The sequence below is a fragment of the Mobula hypostoma genome, chromosome 22 (genome assembly GCF_963921235.1).
Source record: "Mobula hypostoma chromosome 22, sMobHyp1.1, whole genome shotgun sequence".
Lineage (NCBI taxonomy): Eukaryota > Metazoa > Chordata > Chondrichthyes > Myliobatiformes > Myliobatidae > Mobula > Mobula hypostoma.
Window position 1 is genome coordinate 40,532,255 of NC_086118.1, and position 18,785 is coordinate 40,551,039.

The window sequence follows — 18,785 nt, forward strand, 5'->3', positions numbered from 1 at the left end:
CTGCAGTTCAACTCTGAGTGAAAATGCAGAAAGTTTGAAGTTAATAACTCATCTCCTTCTACCTTGGGCCACGAACATCAATCACCCCTGCTGTGGGCCACGAACATCAATCACCCCTGCTGTGGACCACTTCTGGAGGTCCAAGACGCCGACTTCTACAAAGAAGGGATCCGTATGCTCCATGACTGCTGGAGTAAGTGTGTAGATGTAGGAAAAATAAATGTGCTAGGTTTTCTAAAATTGACTCCTCCTACCTTAGGTCACGAACTTATCAATCACCCCTCGTACATAGATGATACCATTTACCACTTTGAGAATTATTTCTTGCAGGTATTTGCAGGAAAAATACAAAGAAAATTTTCCAAAAAATATATACATAAACAAAGATTGACAAGCAACCAAAGTGCAAAGGCAAACCAACTGCAAATAAAAATAATACCAAAAAAAAAAGAAATCATTGAAGGTGATTCTGTAGGTTGAGAATCAGTTCAGAGTAGTGCCAATCCATGCCAGGTCAGGAGTCTAATAACTTTCTAACCCTGGAGGTATGGAACCTAAGTGTTCTGTACCTCCTGCCAAACAGTAGCAAGGAAAGGGATGGCAGGGATCTGTGATGATGGATGCTGCTTTCTCGTGGCAGAGCTCCACGTAAATGTACTTTATGGTGGGGAGGGCTGGTTGCGATGGACTGGACTGTATCCACCACTCTCTGCAGCCTTTTCTGTTCCTGGGCATTGGCATTTCAATACCAGGATGTGATACAACCTGTTTGATCAATATTGATCAACTCTAGATACTCAATCTTTAGAATTTCAATCAGAAATAGCTAGTTCCAATGAAAGATCACTAACCTGTAACATTAACCCTATTTTTCTCCCTTCACAAATGTTGACTGAGCTATTGAACTACTTTAACATTCTCTTTTATTTCAGATTTTCAACAACTGCAGCATTTTGTATTTTACAGTTCCTGCACTTTTTTTCCCCCTCTCTCTGCCATGACCTTCCTCTGTTTACACTTCCTCTACATAGCTAAACTGGGATTAATAGGCCTACAGCACCTTCTCACAGCTAAAACCACCATTTTGTGGCCAGTTACTGGCCATCTTCCCATTCTCTACAACTTAAAACCAGTATGACCTTTTGAATTCAGATGAAAATCACTGGCCTGAAATATTAACTGAGCATTTCCAACTCATTCTGTTTACACTTCAGACGCCCAGCATCTGCAGGGTTTGTTTTTCTCTTTAGCTTGTCTAAGTTATTCACCTCATAGTGTTTGGAATTCTCTTGTGTGATGTAAAGTCCAGAGAATTCTCTATACACTGCATTGTACAGCTGTACAGACGTCTGTGTACCAGCTCCCTTTATACAGAACTCCCTATTTGGCACCTACTGCACAGTAACCTGGTCACTCACTGAGGGGCAACACAAATGGGCAAAATTAATTCGATACCTGATGCCGTCGACACTGAAGGCACTGGGCTGGTTTTGGCAACGGTCGCTGCGTACGTTGGAGAGATGGAAGGTGCCAAGTCAGATTTATCAGTGTTACAGCTGTCATCTTCATTGTGTAGCCTAAACCAGCACAAAAAAAAATAAGAGCTACATTGAGCATCCTCACAGTAGATGTTATTCTTTTATAGTGCTGCACAGGAAACAGATCTTGAACAGACCCTTCATTGGTATGAAACATCAACTGTTTATTCCCCTCCACGGATGCTGCTTAACCTGCAAGGTTCCTCCAGCATTTTGTGTACGTTGCTCAAGACTTCCAGCATTTGCAGAATCTCTTGTGTTTATCGAGAACTATTTTTCATTATTTTCATAATTTACTGGATAGTTTTCACTGATCTGGTATGAACAGTTAAGCAAGAGAGCACAATGTACTGCATTTTACACTGTGAACTTTGTTCTATTTAATTCAGATCATCCGGTTCATTCTGGCTCCCATCACACCCAGTCCCTTATTTCCCCCAGCACTCTATAACATATTCTCTCTCACTAAGCCCATCAACTCCCCTTTGGCCAGTTATCCACACAGTGGTAGTCAATTAACCTCCCAGCACACCTAAGGGATATGGGAGGAAAAGAGAGCGCTCTGTGGGAAGTAATTCCATGACAGGGAGAATGTGCAAAACAGCACAGCAACCAGGTCAGAATCGAACTTGGATCCCTGCAGATGTGAGGCAGTAGTACCAACTGCTGCATTGTGCCTCGGAGTCTGAAGAAAGCCAACTCAAGCCTCACTACAAACAGCTCAAATTTTCCTCTAAATACTGATTTTTAAAGGTAAAGATCAACTTTATTTGTCACAAGTGCATTAAAATATACAGTGAATTACATCATTTGTAATGTGCTGGGGGCAGTCCAACAGACATTGCAATGCAACATAGCAAGCTCACTACTTACTAATCCTAACCTGTATGTCTTTGGAAACCAGAGTACCTGGAGGAAACCCACGCAGTCACAGGGAGAACTTGCAACTCCTTACAGACAGTGGTGGGAATTGAGACGCGATATTCCGATCACTGGCACTGTAACAGTGCTACACCAACCACTACACTACATTTGCTCCTTCATTTTGATTTCCATGATAATAATCAACAGTACTGGCTTCTTTACAGTATTTCAGTCCTAAGGAAGGAGGGTTAGGTCCTAGAACTGTTCCAGAAAGCCAAGGTTAGATGCGTCATGCACTGGCTTGGAAGACAAGCTGAAGGTAAGCGAGACACAAGAAACAACAAGGTAATGGTTAGATCGCAAATGGGCACTTCAGATTTGGTTGCAGCCTTCCGAGAAAGAGTAACTCCAAGACACACTTTTGAATTAGGATATGCTTCAGGGTAGAACACAACAGAGATCTGCAATCTATTTAAGATACTGATTACAGTTTGCCTGAGAGAGTCATTTTGTGCATTAAGCTCTATTGCAGTGAAAAGTTGAGACATTATGATCTCATTTATGTTGTTGATTATAACTATGTGCACTGTTCTAACAATACCTCAAATAAACAATATGTCTGTCCTTGGAGCTAGTCATTAGCTTCAGATATTAGAATGAATGCTAGATGCCTCCCTTTACAATGTTTACAATTAAGAACAATTAGAACACAATCCCCTTTAAAGTTGATTAACAGTATAAGTGTGCACAAATGTCAGGCTCTTGCTTGGTCCTCCATTTTAAAAAAATCAGTGAATTATGAAAACTTAAGTTTCCAATAAATATTTGCTACATTTTATAATTGTTCTTCCTCCATTTGAGTGATATGGCAATATTTCTTTCCTCAACAGAGGAATTTGTGATGACTCTCAGAACAAGCTCATCAATCCTATTCCCCCACTTATTTCTCTGTAACCTACTCTCTCTCACATGTCCATGGACTCTAACTTCATCTGTTTAGTACCCACCTACACCAGGGGTAATTTACAGTAGGCAATTAATCTGCAAACCACAACCTATCTTTAACCCCTTCATAAGTTAAATGTCACTGTGATGTCAAGAATGAGGGATTTTTTAAAAAAACAAGAAGCCACATAGAGCCTGATTCTTCCTTCAAACACCAGTAATTCACAACCAACAAAATAATGACTATAAATTAACTGGGCCAAATTGTGGAAAAGAGCAGGGTGTACATTGACAGATTATATTTTTTCGTGTGATTTGCAATGTCTGCACATAAATGGAAGCAGCAATTAATTGTGAGGAAGGCACTTTCTGGATAATCATTGATATCATTAAGTGGTCCAAAAGACCAAAATTTTATTCCCTTTACCACTAGTGCTCACTTGAACAACTTCTCTGCAGAGTCTAGGCATTACCTAGCAGGAAGAAGAGCAGCACGCACAGCTCTCTGGTGGAATGATACCATATCTGTTAAATAGGGGCCGTGGACAATTCTGATTTGATGGAGACAGACGTGAGAAGCAGAGGAACATCTGGAGAAATTTCTGAAATGCCCGGTTCGCTGCCGCTGCTACTGTGCGATCGAGAATCTCCAGAGGGGAGGCCTCAAAATCCCCGGCTTTGCCTGCTGCTGGCGACCGAGGCTGAGGTCGAATCGTTCGGCAGAGATGGTGCTCGGTACTCGGAGTCGGAGGGCCGATCGGAGCTCTAAGTTTTCCGACGACTCAGAGTCGGACTGTGGTCGGGCATGGTAGGGAGAGTTTTCTTCCTTCTCCCGTCTGCGTGGGATGTGGGACATTCGAGAGACTTTGAACTTTTTTACTGTGCCATGGCCTGTTCTTCATCAAGTTATGGTATTGTTGCACTGTTGTAGCTATATGTTGTAATTATGTGGTTTTTGTTAGTTTTTCAGTCTTGGTCTGTCCTGTGTTTCTGTGGTATCACACCGGAGGAATATTGCATCATTTTTTAAAGCATGCATTACTAAATGACAATAAAAGAGGACTGCGTGTCCTCCTAATCTAATCTAATCTCATAAGGAGTTGAGAGTACTAAGACTGGAACAGAAAACCGCTTATTTTATCATCCAAATTTGTTGGACTGGTCAAAAGCATGCGGAATTCTGAGTTTCTTATAGGCAGAGTGTTTTAAAAAAAATAAACAAGGGACACAGAACATATCCTTGGACATCAGGGACTGTGTCCCTATGTTACAAGAACTTATAGCCTATGCTATCAGTGCAAAGGACACTTACCGGAATGGCACCAGCAATGAAGGCCTCATGTAGCAGAACTAGAGAAGCTGGTCTCATATAAAATTTGTCTGGTCAGGGAAAATGAGGAGGTGATAGAGAGGAGCAATAGGCAAGTAGTCACACCAGGGTCTCGGGAGCCAGATGAGTGGGTAACAGTCAGGAGAGGGAAGGGCAGGAGTCAGATACTAGAGGGTATCCCAGTGGGCTGTACCCCTGTTTGAGTACTGTTTGGGGGGGGGACAGCCTACCTGGGGGAAGCCCTGTGGCTCAGAATGGTAGGGAAAGGAAGAGGATGGCAGCGGTGATAGGGGACTCTATAGTTAGAAGGACAGACAGGCAATTATGTGGAAAGAAACTCAGATGGTAGTTTGCCTCCCAGGTGCCCGGGTCCGGGATGTTTCTAATCGCGTCCACGATATCCTGAAGTGGGAAGATGAACAACCAAAGGTCGTGGTACATATTGGTACCAACGACATCGGTAAGAAAAACAGACTACAGGGAGTTAGGGAAGAAGCTGTGAAGCAGGATGTCAAAGCCAGAAATCTTGGGATTACTGCCTGTACCATGCAACAGTGATGATAGGAATAGAGTGAGGTGGAGGATAAATGTGTGGCTGAGGGATTGGAGCAGGGGACAGGGATTCAGATTTCTGGATCATTGGGACCTCTTTTGAGGTAGGAGTGACCTGTACAAAAAGGACGGGTTGCACTTGAATCCGAGAGGGACCAATATCCTGGCAGGGAGGTTTGCTAAGGCTATTGGGGAGAGTTTAAACAAGAATTGCGGGGGCGAAGTGGGAACCAAACTGAAGAGACGGAGGAAGGGGCTGTTGGCTCACAAATGAAGACAGCTTGTAGGCAGTGTGAGAGGGAGGATAGGCAGGTGATAGAAGAGGGATGCACTCAGACCGATGGTTTGAGATGTGTCTATTTTAATGCAAGAAGCATCATGAACAAAGCAGATGAGCTTAGAGCGTGGATCTGTACTTGGAGCTATGATGTGGCCATTACAGAGACTTGGATGGCTCAGGGGCAGGAATGGTTACGTAGAGTGCCAGGCTTTAGATGTTTCAGAAAGGACAGGGAGGGAGGCAAAAGAGGTGGGGGTGTGGCACTTGTGTCACGGCTGCAGAAAAGGAGGAAGTCATGGAGGGATTGTCTACTGAGTCTCTGTGGGTGGAAGTTAGGAACAGGAAGGGGTTGATAACTCTATTGGGTGTTTTTTGTAGACCACCCAATAATAAAAGAGACATTGAGGAGCAGATAGGCGGACAGATTCTGGAAAGGTGTAATAACAACAGGGTCATCGGGGTGGGAGATTTTAATTTTCCAAATATTGATTGGCATCTTCCTAGAGCAAGGGATTTAGATGGGGTGGAGTGTGTTAGATGTGTTCAGGAAGGCTTCCTGACACAATAGGTAGATAAGCTACAAGAGGAGAGGCTGTACTTGATCTGGTATTGGGAAATGAACCTGGTTAGGTATCAGGTCTCTCAGTGGAAGAGCTTTTGGAGATAGTGATCATAATTCTATCTCCGTTACCACAGCATTGGAGAGGGATAGGAACAATCAAGTTAGAAAAATGTTTAATTGGAGTAAGGGGAAATATGAAGCTATCAGGCAGTAACTTGGAAGTATAAATTGGGAACAGATGTTCTCAGGGAAATGTACAGAAGAAATGTGGCAAATGTTCAGGGGATTTTTTTTTAAAATTCACTACGGAAAAGGACCTTGGCAATTGTAGGGATGACTTACAGCGGACTGAAAAGCTTGAGCATATAGACATTAAGAAAGAGGATATGCTGGAGCTTTTGGAAAGCATCAAGTTGGATAAGTCACCGGGACCGGACGAAATATACCCCAGGCTTCTGTGGGAGGTGAGGGAGGAGATTGCTGATCCTCTGGCAATGATCTTTGCATCACCAAAAGGAACGGGAGAGGTTCTGGGGGATTGGAGGGTTGCAGATGTTGTTCCCTTATTCAAGAAAGGTAGTAGAGATAGCCCAGGAGATTATAGACCAGTGAGTCTTATTTCAGTGGTTGGTAAGTTGATGGAGAAGATCCTGAGAGGCAGGAGTTACGAACATTTGGAGACAACATAATATGATTAGGAATAGTCAACATGGCTTTGTCAAAGGCAAGCTGTGCCTCATGAGCCTGACTGACTTTTTCTGAGGATGCGCCAAAACACATTGATGAAGGTAGAGCAGTAGATGTAGTGTATATGGACTTCAGCAAGGCATTTGATAAGGTTCCCCATGCAAGACTTATTAAGGAGGCATGGGATCCAAGGAGACCTTGCTTTGTGGATCTAGATTTGGCTCGTCCAAAAAGGCAAAGAGTGGTTGTAGACGGGTCATATTCTGCGTGGAGGTCAGTGATCAATGGTGTGCCTCAGTGATCTATTCTGGGGCCCCTACTCTTTGTGATTTTTATAAATGACCTGGATGAGGAAGTGGAGGGATGGGTTAGTAATTTGCTGATGACACAAAGCTTGGGGATGTTGTGGATAGTGTGGGGGCGTCAGAAGTTACTGCGGGACATCGATAGGCTGCAAAACTAAGCTGACAAATGGCAGATGGAGCTCAACCCAGGTAAGTGTTGGGTGGTTCATTTTGGTGGGTCAAATATGATGGCAGAATATAGATTTAATGGTAAGATTCTTGGCAGTGTGGAGGATCAGAGGGATCTTGGGGTCAGAGTCCATAGGACACGCAAAGCTGCTGCATAGGTTGACTGTGTGTTTAAGAAGGCGGACAGTGCATTGGATTTCATCAACCGTGGGATTGAGTTTAAAAGCCAACAGGTAATGAACGTCCAAGGATACACGGTGTATCGGAAGGATAGGAAGGTAGGCAGAGGGGGAGGCGTGGCTTTATTGGTAAGAAATGATATTAAATCATTCGAAAGAGGTGACATAGGATTGGAAGGTGCAGAATCTTTATGGGTTGAGCTAAGAAACCGCAGGGGTAAAAGGATCCTGAAGGCAGTTATATATAGGCCTCCAGATAGCTACAGTGATGTGGACTACAAATTACAACAGGAAATAGAAAAGGCTTGTCAGAAGGGCAGTGTTATGATAATTGTGGTGGATTTTAACATGCGAGTGGATTGAGAAAATCAGGTCAGCACTGGATCTCAAGAGAAAATCTGTAGAATGTCTGTGAGATGGCTTTTTAGAACAGCTTGTTGTTGAGCCCACTAGGGGATCAGCTGTACTGGATTGGCTATTGTGCAATGAACTGGAGGTGATTAGAGAGATTGAGGTGAAGGAACCCTTAGGAGGCAGTGATCATAACACGACTGAGTTCACTGTGAAATCTGAAAAAGAGAAGCCGAACTCTGATGTGTCGGTATTTCAGTGGAGTAAAGGAAATTATAGTGGCATGAGAGAGGAACTGGCCAAAGTTGAATGGAAAGGGACACTAGCGGGAAGGGCGGCAGAGCAGCTGTGGCTGGGGTTTATGCGAGAAGTGAGGAAGGTGCAAGACAGGTATATTCCAAAAAAGAAGAAATTTTCGAATGGAAAAAGGATGCAACCGTGGCTGACAAGAGAAGTCAAAGCCAAAGTTAAAGCAAAGGAGAGGGCATACAAGGAAGCAAAAATTAGAGGGAAGACAGAGGATCGGTTAGTTTTTAAAAGCTTACAAAAAGAAACTAAGAAGGTCATTAAGAGGGAAAAGATTAACTATGAAAGGAAGCTAGCAAATAATATCGAAGCGGATACTAAAAGCTTTTTCAAGTATATAAAGAGTAAAAGACAGGTGAGAGTAGATATAGGACTGATAGAAAATGATGCTGGAGAAATTGTAATGGGAGATAAGGAGATGGCAGAGGAACTGAACGAGTATTTTGCATCAGTCTTCACTGAGGAAGACATCAGCAGTATACTGGACACTCAAGGGTGGCAGGGAAGAGAAGTGTGCGCAGTCACAATTACTCAGGAAGCTGAATAGTATAAAGGTAGATAAATCTCCTGGACCAGATGGAATGCACCCTCGTGTTCTGAAGGAAGTAGCTGTGGAGATTGCGGAGGCATTAGCGATGATCTTTCAAAAGTCAATAGATTCTGGCATGGTTCCGGAGGACTGAAAGATTGCAAATGTCACTCCGCTATTTAAGAAGGGGGCAAGGAAGCAAAAGGAAATTATGAGCCTGTTAGCTTGACATCGGTGGTTGAGAAGTTGTTGCAGCTGATTGGCAAGGATGAGGTTAGAGTACCTAGAGGCATATGACAAGATAGGCAGAACTCAGCATGGATTCCTTAAAGGAAAAGCCTGCCTAACAAACCTATTGCAATTTTTTGAGGAAATTACCAGTAGGCTAGACAAGGGAGATGCAGTGGATGTTGTATATTTGGATTTTCAGAAGGTCTTTGACAAGGTGCCACACATGAGGCTACTTAACAAGATAAGAGCCCATGGAATTACGGGAAAGTTGCATATGTGGATAGAGAGTTGGCTGATTGGCAGGAAACACAGAGTGGGAATAAAGGGATCCTATTCTGGTTGGCTGCCGGTTACCAGTGGTGTTCCACAGGGGTCCGTGTTGGGGCTGCTTCTTTTTACATTGTACATCAATGATTTGGATTATGGAATAGATGGCTTTGTGGCTGATGATACGAAGGTAGGTGGAGGGGCCGGTAGTGTTGAGGAAACACAGTCTGCAGAGAGACTTGGATAGATTGGAAGAATGGGCAGAGAAGTGGCAAATGAAATACAATGTTGGAAAGTGTATGGTTATGCACTTTGGCAGAAGAAATAAATGGGCAGACTATTATTTAAATGGGGAGAGAATTCAAAGTTCTGAGATGCAACGGGACTTGGGAGTCCTCATACAGGATACCCTTAAGGTTAGCCTCCAGGTTGAGTCGGTGGTGAAGAAGGCGAATGCAATGTTGGCATTCATTTCTAGAGGAATAGAGTATAGGAGCAGGGATGTGATGTTGAGGCTCTATAAGGTGCTGGTGAAACCTCACTTGGAGTACTGTAGGCAGTTTTGGTCTCCTTATTTAAGAAAGGATGTGCTGACGTTGGAGAGGGTTCAGAGAAGATTCACTAGAATTATTCTGGGAATGAGAGGTTTAACATATGAGCAACGTTTGACCGCTCTTGGACTGTATTCCTTGGAGTTTAGAAGAATGAGGAGAGACCTCATAGAAACATTTTGAATGTTGAAAGGCATGGACAGGGTGGATGTGGCAAAGTTGTTTCCCATGATGGGGGAGTCTAGTACAAGAGGGCATGACTTAAGGATTGAAGGGTGCCCATTCAGAACAGAGATGTGAAGAAATTTTTTTAGCCAGAGGGAAGTGAATCTATGGAATTTGTTGCCACGGGCGGCAATGGAGGCCAAGTCATTGGGTGTATTTAAGGCAGAGATTGATAGGTATCTGAGTAGCCAGGGCATCAAAGGTTATGGTGAGAAGGCAGGGGAGTGGGACTAAATGGGAGAATGGATCAGCTCATGATAAAATGGCGGAGCAGACTCAATGGGCCGAATGGCTGACTTCTGCTCCTTTGTCTTATGGTCTTATGGCTTTATAGGACCCTGTTCAGATCCCACTTGGAGTACTGTTCGCAGTTCTGGTCACCTCACTACAGGAAGGATGTGGAAACCATAGAAAGGGTGCAGAGGAGATTTACAAGGATGTTGCCTGGATTGGGGAGCATGCCTTATGAGAACAGGTTGAGTGAGCTCGGCCTTTTCTCCTTGGAGCGATGGAGGATGAGAGGTGACCTGATAGATATGTATAAGATGATGAGAGGCATTGATCGTGTGGATAGTCAGGCTTTTTCCCAGGGCTGAAATGGCTAGCACAAGGGGGCACAGTTTAAAGGTGCTTGGAAGTAGGTACAGAGGAGATGTCAGGGGTAAGTTTTTACACAGAGGGTGGTGAGTGTGTGGTGACGGTGACGATGGTGGAGGCAGATACGATAGGGTCTTTTAAGAAACTCCTAGATGGGTACATGGGACTTAGAAAAATAGGGCTATGGGTAACCCTAGGTGATTTCTAAAGTAAGTACATGTTTGGCACAGCATCATGGGCCAAAGTGCCTGTATTGTGCTGTAGGTTTTCTATGTTTTAATGGGAGATGTAATAAAACATACACAAACTAATGGAATAAAATTTTTCAAAAAGCAAATAAGAAACGGTTTCCATTCACGGGAGAGATGAACCCAAGGAGTCATTGGAGGAAGTTTTATTATTAAGCAGTAACTTCTGATAAGATATGCAATGCTGAAGTGTTGAGGGGAAACAGTAAACAGTCACTTCCAAAAAGGAACTGGATATATGCTTGACACGAAAAGCTTTGCGAAATAAATGGGATGAGTCATCACATGCATTATGAGGTGAATGACCTTCTTTTGTAATGGAAAAAAATTAGACCAGGCTGGATCTGTCCCCTTTGTTTCCTACAGCCACCACCCACGTATCCAAAGCTGGTCCATACATTAGTGAGGAAGAGGACAAATGGGCCTGGAAATTCAACCATGCTGTACCAATGTTGCCAGACAGGAGAGGTTGGGAGTAATTTGCTGTTAGTTTCTTCAGATATTCAACAGTCAGACTGGCTTCCCACAGAGTTATGTTCAATCAGCAAATGTGGAAGAAATGTCACCTGTGTTTCTTTACGAGAACACACTCTCCACCATCATGAGGGTCCAGGTTATAAATGTAGAGGAAACCATCTGATGCAGCAACAAGCAGTCGAGGCAACTTCTGAATTCTGTTGAGAAAAGCATCATATTCATAAATCATCCAGCAATAGACATCATAGAAACATAGAAAACCTACAGCACAATACAGGCCCTTCGGCCCACATAGCTATGCCAAACATGTCCTTACCTAAGAGCTACCTAGACTTACCCATAGCCCTATATTTTTCTAAGCTCCATGTATCCATCCAGGAGTCTCTTAAAAGACCCTATTGTTTCCGCCTCCACTACTGCCGCCAGCAGCCCATTCCACGCACTCATCATTCTCTGCGTAAAAAAACGTACCCCTGACATCTCCTCTGCACCTTAAAAATACACCCTCTCATGCCAGCCATTTCAGCCCTGGGAAAAAGCCTCTGAATATCCACAGGATCAATGCCTCTCATTATCTTGTACACCTCTATCAAGTCACCTCTCATCCTCCGTCGCTCCAAGGAGAAAAGACCAAGTTCACTCCTGTTCTCATAAGGTATGCTCCCCAGTCCAGGCAACATCCTTGTAAATCTCTTCTGCACTCTTCTGTGCTTTCCATGTCCTTCCTGTAGTGAGGCGACCAGAACTGAGCACAGTACTCCAAGTGGGGTCTGACCAGAGTCCTATATAGCTGCAACATTACCTCTCGGCTCTTAAACTCAATCCCATGATTGATGAAGGCCAATGCACTGTATGCCTTCTTAACCACAGAGTCAACCTGCATAGCAGCTTTGAACGTTCTATGGACTCGGACCCCAAGATCCCTCTGACCTTCCACACTGCCAAGAGTCTTGCCAATGCTATATTCTGCCATCATATTTGACCTACCAAAATGAACCACACTTATCTGGGTTGAACTCCATCTGCCACTTCTCAGCACAGTTTTGCATCCTATCAATGTCCCACTGTAACCTCTGACAGCCCTCCCCACTATCCACAACACCACCAATCTTTTGTGTCATCAGCAAATTTACTAACCCATCCCTCCACTTCCTCATCCAGGTCATTTATAAAAATCACAAAGAGTAAAGGTCCCAGAACAGATCCCTGAGGCACTCCACTGGTCACCGGCCTCCATGCAGAATATGACCCGTCTACAACCACTCTTTGCCTTCTGTGGGCAAGCTAGTTCTCAATCCACAAAGCAATGTCCCCTTGGATCCCATGCCTCCTTACTTTCTCAATAAGCCTTGCATGGGGTACTTTATCAAATGCCTTGCTAAAATCCACATACACTACATCTAGGGCTCTACTTTCATCAATGTGTTTAGTCACATCCTCAAACAATTCAATCAGGCTCGTAAGGCACGACCTGCCTTTGACAAAGCCATGCTTACTATTCCTAATCATATTATGCCTCTCCAAATGTTCATAAATCCTGCCTCCCAGGATCTTCTCCCATCAACTTACCAACCACTGAAGTAGGACTCACTAGTCTATTATTTCCTGGGCTATCCTTACCCACTTTCTTGAATAAAGGAACAACATTCACAACCCTCCAATCCTCCGGAACCTCTCCCATCCTCATTGATGATGCAAAGATCATTGCCAGAGGCTCAGCAATCTCCCTTGCTTCCCACAGTAGCCTGGGGTACATCCCATCCTATCCCAGTCACTTATCCAACGTCATGCTTTCCAAAAGCTCCAGCACATCTTCTTCCTTAATACGTACATGCTCAAGCTTTTCAGTCCGCTGCAAGTCATCCCTACAATTGTCAAGATTCCGTAGTGAATACTGAAACAAAGTATTCATTAAGTACGTCTGTTATCTCCTCTGGTTGATTGGTCCTATTCTCTCACATCTTATCCTCTTGCTCTTCACATACTTGTAGAATGCCTTGGGGTTTTTCTTAATCCTGTCCGCCAAGGCCTTCTCATGACCCCTTCTGGCTCTCCTAATTTCATTCTTAAGCTCCTTCCTGCTAGCTTTATAATCTTCTGGATCTCTATCATTACCTAGTTTTTTGAACCTTCCATAAGCTCTTCTTTTCTTCTTGACTAGATTTACAACAGCCTTTGTACACAACGGTTCCTGTACCCTACCATCCTTTCCCTGTCGCATTGGAACGTACCTACACAGAACACCATGCTAATATCCGCTGAACATTTGCCACATTTCTTCCGTACGTTTCCCTGAGAACATCTGTTTCCAATTTATGCTTCCAAGTTCCTGCCTGATAGCCTCATATTTTCCCTTACTCCAATTAAACATTCCTCTAACTTGTCTGTTCCTATCTCTCTCCAATGTTACGGTAAAGGAGAAAGAATTGTGATCACTATCTTCAAAATGCTCTCCCACTGAGAGACCTGACACCTGACCAGGTTCATTTCCAGACATCCCACCTCTCCCGGAAGTTCCAGGAGTCTCCCTGCATATTGATAGTGGCTCCCTAATGCCCGCAAATTATATACAATATCCCGGAAACCAATTTTTTTTTGAGAGCGAGCGCGAGAGAGAGAGAGAAAAAAAGAGAGGCAGAGTGTTCCAAAAAAAGAAAATATAAAACGTACATCACCCCAGACTACACTAAAGTGTACCCTTGCCTAATAGGGGTCAAAAATAATGACAGTGTTGCTCACTGCACTGTTTGCAACAGTGACTTTTCTATTGCCTATGGTGGGTTAAGACTGTAAAAGACATGTTGAGGTGAGCTTAACAGGTGCCATTCGTTTATTAGCATAGCTAACGTTATTTAAGCTAGCTGGCTGGCTGCTAAGGAGCTACTCTACTTCAGACATCCCACCTCTCCCGGAAGTTCCTGGAGTCTCCCGCGAATTGATGGTGCTACCTCCCTGAAATGAGTTTTTGCAGGGTGGGATGTCTGCATTTCCCAATACCAGATCAAGTACAGTCTCTCCTCTTGTAGGCTTATCTACATATTGTGTCAAGAAACCTTCCTGAACACACCTAACAAACTCCACCCCCTCTAAAACCCTCACTCTAGGGAAATGCCAATCAATATTTGGGAAATTAAAATCTCCCACCACAACAACCCTGTTACTATCACTCCTTTCCAGAATCTGTCTCCCTACCTGCTCCTCAATGTCCCTCTTACTATTGGGTGGTCTATAAAAAAACACCCAGTAGAGTTATTGACCCCTTTCTATTCCTAACTTCCGCCCACAGAGACTCCGCAGACAACCCCTCCATGTCTTGCTCCTTTTCTGCAGCCGTGACACTATCTCTGATCAAAAGTGCCATGCTCCCACCTCCTTTGCCTCCCTCCCTGTCCTTTCTGAAAGATCTAAAGCCTGGCACTTGAAGTAGCCATTCCGGCCCCTGCACCATCCAAGTCTCTGTTTAAAGTAATAACCATGGTCTTAAAAACAACATAAGGAGGTTTGCTGCATGCTCTACTTCTGAGTACTTTCTAGAGAATACACTCACAGAGCAATGAAGAAAAATCCATATGTGGAAAAAGAATGAAACATTAAATCATTCATTTATGCTCCAGGCCTTAGGAATGTTCCAGCTTGGCTAATGTGGCACCTACTTTCACGAAGTTTTACTGAGTAAATAAAAGAAATAAATAAATATTCCAGTCATTCTAATCACAAAGCTACTGCAAGTTTGACTATGAAGAGAAAATAAAAGCATATACTTACTATATAAGGTCAAAAATGCATGATTGGAAATCTCTTCAGGAAACTTCTGCTGTCTTTATTTGGCCAGAGGTGTTGGAAAAATTAACTGAAGTGCAAAAGCTATAAAAGATGAACTTGGGTGTGGGAGGTCATGTTTTTTCTTAGCAGGTAGATCAATTGATGGAAGGATTAGGTGGAAATTTAATAAGTATATTTCACCCAAAGAATGACAGGAAAATATCTATATTTCTGATGTGGGAGAACATAAAGTGAAATGATTCTGTTAAACACTTGCCCCTAGGATTGATGAAACTACTTGTAGTAAATACCTCAGACATAAAATGTTAATAGGTTGCAACCTGTTTAGCTGGTCACAATCCAATGACTATATTTATGCAGCAGCCATGCCTACTTACATAGTAAGCATACAGATGCACTTTTGTCCAGAGAAGTTTAGACGCACAGTGGCAAATGCTCGATCCTGGTTCATGATGTCTGATACCTGGGCAGGGAGGTAGTTGGTGGCTGCCATAAACATCTTCCCCATGTATCCACTCCAAGTTGGAGACTCGTCCTGGGGCCTGGAATAATTAAAGTACATTTTAGAGATTAGACATTTAACAATAAGTGACACATGCCCCAGAGAATTAGCTTTCAACTGACTGCAAAGGAATAGATTTTGTATACAAAATAATAGAGGGCATAAATAAGGAAGAGTATCTTTGCCTTGCTGAGGGTATCTAAAAGAGGGAGGCAAAGATACAAGGAGGTGGGAGATTTAGAGGGGACCTGAGAAGGAGGTTTCTCTATAAAAGAACACTCACAACACGCTGGAGGAACTCAGCAGGTCGGGCAGCATCCGTGGAAACCAGCAGTCAGTGTTTCGGGCTGAGACCCATTGTCAAGGCTGTAGAGGGAAGGGGCAGATGCCCTATAAAGAAGGTGGGGGGAGGGTGGGAAGGAGAAGGCTGGTAGGTTCCAGGTGAAAAACCAGTAAAGGGAAAGACAAAGGGGTGGGGGAGGAGAGGCAGGGAGGTGACAGGCAGGAAAGGTGAAGAAGGAATAGGGGAAAACACAATGGGTAGTAGAAGGAGGCAGGTCCATGAGGGGGGTGATAGACAGCTGGGGGGAGGGGGCAGAGTGAAATAGGGATAGAGGAAGGGAGGGGGAGGGAATTACCAGAAGTTGGAGAATTCTATGTTCATACCAAGGGGCTGGAGACTACCTAGACGGTATATGAGGTGTTGCTCCTCCAACCTAAGCTTAGCCTCATCATGGCAGTAGAGGAGGCCATGTATTGTGTTTTCCCCTATTCCTTCTTCACCTTTCCGGCCTATCACCTCCCTGCTTCCCCTCCCCCACCCCTTTATCTTTCCCTTTACTGGTTTTTCACCTGGAACCTACCAGCCTTCTCCTTCCCACCCTCCCCCCACCTTCTTTATAGGGCCTCTGCCCCCTCCCTCTACAGTCCTGACGAAGGGTTCTGGCCCGAAACGTTGACTGATCGTTTCCACGGATGCTGCCCGACCTGCTGAGTTCCTCCAGCATGTTGTGAGTGTTGCTTTGACCCCAGCATCTGCAGAGTATTTTGTGTTTATGATTCTCTACAGAAGAGATTGATTGGAATTTAGAAATTACTGTCTGAGTGGGTGATAGCAACAGGTACTCACACAATACTTAAGTAGCATCTAGACAGACACTTGAATCACCAGGGTAAAGAAGGTTATAAACCAAATATGGACAAAGAGGAGTAGTATAAATAAATGTAAGGGTTAGTATGGATGTAGTGGATTGAATGGCCTATTTCTGCGCTGTATAACTATGATAAGATCAAGCCGTTTTCAGGGATTGTGACAGGCCACCTCTATCAGCAAAGCACCAATGAATTAATACCATTGACAATGAAATTGTAAAGTAAGGGTATATCGTAACTCCAATATGAATCAAGATCGTTACTAAGCAATGGGATTAAATGCTCACTTTCTTGTGTCTGCTTTCCCTTTTGCCAGTCCAAAGATTCGGCAGTGTTTAGTCAGAATTGTATCATCAGAAGTTAAAGAGCAGCTTGGAACAGAGGAAGCTGGTTAAATGCAGGCCAGTGTAGCCAAAAGACTGGGAATACAGTGAACCTATTCAGTGACTGCCTGATCGCTGTTCATTTGAAGCTGAGATTTCAAACTTTGATCATTTAGTGTCACCAGTCCAACAGTGTAGTTAGAAAGCTGCCAGGCAACCATCTGATAAACAGATGTTCACATTTCCTTTGAGATTAGAGTTTACCTGTGTTGCCTCAATTTTCCTGGTATTTTTTTTTGCCGCCCACAAGTATGTGCTTAGCCCTAAAAGCCAAATGTCAATTGAGCTGTTCATCTCAACATTTACAGTAAAGAGAATTTTATACGAAAGACTCAGCACTGTTACAGGATGTGTCATCACATCTTGTTGTTATTGGCCCCAAGTTTTACATGTGTAGCACTCTTGATGAAGTAGAAGGTTATGTGGTGTCTCTAAGTGGTGGAAAAATGCACTGCAGCAAAAAAAAATGGTCCAGGACTTTGTTCTGGGAAACTCCAACTCATATTGTAAACACTGCTACTTTCAGATAAAAATTTTACTTGGAACCTCACAGGACAGAGACTGTAGTCAGCTGACACCAATTATTCCGGCTGATACTTGGTAGATTACATCATTGGATTATTCTTAAGCATTTATGCTATTTTTTAAACAGTTTTATATCCTTCAGCTCTGATAGGCATTGGTGGGTGTGAGCTGGCAGAGGAGAGAACTTCCCTCATGCCCCCAAATCCCCCTTCTCCAAAGTGGATGGGATTTTAAAGCAATGGGAGCTTCGAACCCAAATTCAGCTTGCCTCAAAATCCAAACATTTCTGGTTTTAATCAAGGCAGGGCAAGACTGGTGGCAACCAATCTGTTCCCTGAAAGCAAACCTCTCATTTATTTATGGAAATGAGTTCCTGAGCTTTGTATCTGAATGAAATCCTGGTCACGATCTCAGAAAACCCAGTAGTTACAAAGAACTACTTGATGCAGCAGAAGTGTTTGCCTACGACTGCTGAATTCCCAGGCCAGCTTGCTGCCCGCTACATCTGTAACCAGTCCTTTCATATCCCCTACCTCCAGCTCTGTGGTCCTGGTCGTGTGCCCCAGCAGTGCATCATTACATGTATCCCAGCCTTTCCAACCAGGCTTAACAACAAATTATAAAAAGATCAGGCTATATTCTTTATATTAAAAAGCAGGATGATAGGAAAGATTAGGCAAGAGAAACTAGTTTGGCAGAATTTTCAAAAAGGCAGAAATGGCCCAGGTTTCGTCCTCTGTGACAAGATTCATTTACTTCTTTTTCCTGAAAATAGAGTTGTGTGTTGACTAGTTTCTGCTGTCATGCTCGAGTCATTCAGAAGCCCGGAAAATGAGGGTTAATTGCCTTTATTATTATTATTGATCTTACAAGAACGTACCATTTCCATTCAATGATCACACCTCTATCAGCACAAGGTATACAATCAATAGGAGTAAGCCAATAATGTAGTAAATTGGTGCTTTGTCATTTTGTGCTGGGTAAGTATCTCCAGTCACTTACAGAGACATCATTGGATCAATAATCATGTAAAAGGAACAATTTGTGATAAAGGTGGTCACCTTCAGATGACTGTCGGGTTCACGTTGACCAGATCTACCTAAGCTATGTTGTTACAGTTGGGAAATTTATTCAGCATAAATTTTCAATACTTCAACCATTTTCACACTTATATGCTCAAAGACAGAATAAATCAGACTGAGATGATGTTGCCAAAAGATTGAATTTGCTTAATCTTCCTAATAAATT

At 43.3% G+C, this 18,785-nt stretch overlaps 1 protein-coding gene across 1 annotated transcript in view; it reads right to left on the bottom strand.

The window, feature by feature from the left end:
• wipi1 (WD repeat domain, phosphoinositide interacting 1) overlaps positions 1–18,785 on the bottom strand; it is a 113,928-nt gene that overhangs the window by 13,131 nt on the left and 82,012 nt on the right. Inside the window, exons 9-11 of the mRNA XM_063074509.1 lie at positions 15,353–15,517; positions 11,282–11,389; positions 1,456–1,577 (exon numbers count right to left, since the gene is read on the bottom strand). Coding sequence (XP_062930579.1) covers positions 1,456–1,577; positions 11,282–11,389; positions 15,353–15,517 — 395 coding nt within the window. The remainder of the gene's footprint in view (positions 1–1,455; positions 1,578–11,281; positions 11,390–15,352; positions 15,518–18,785) is intronic.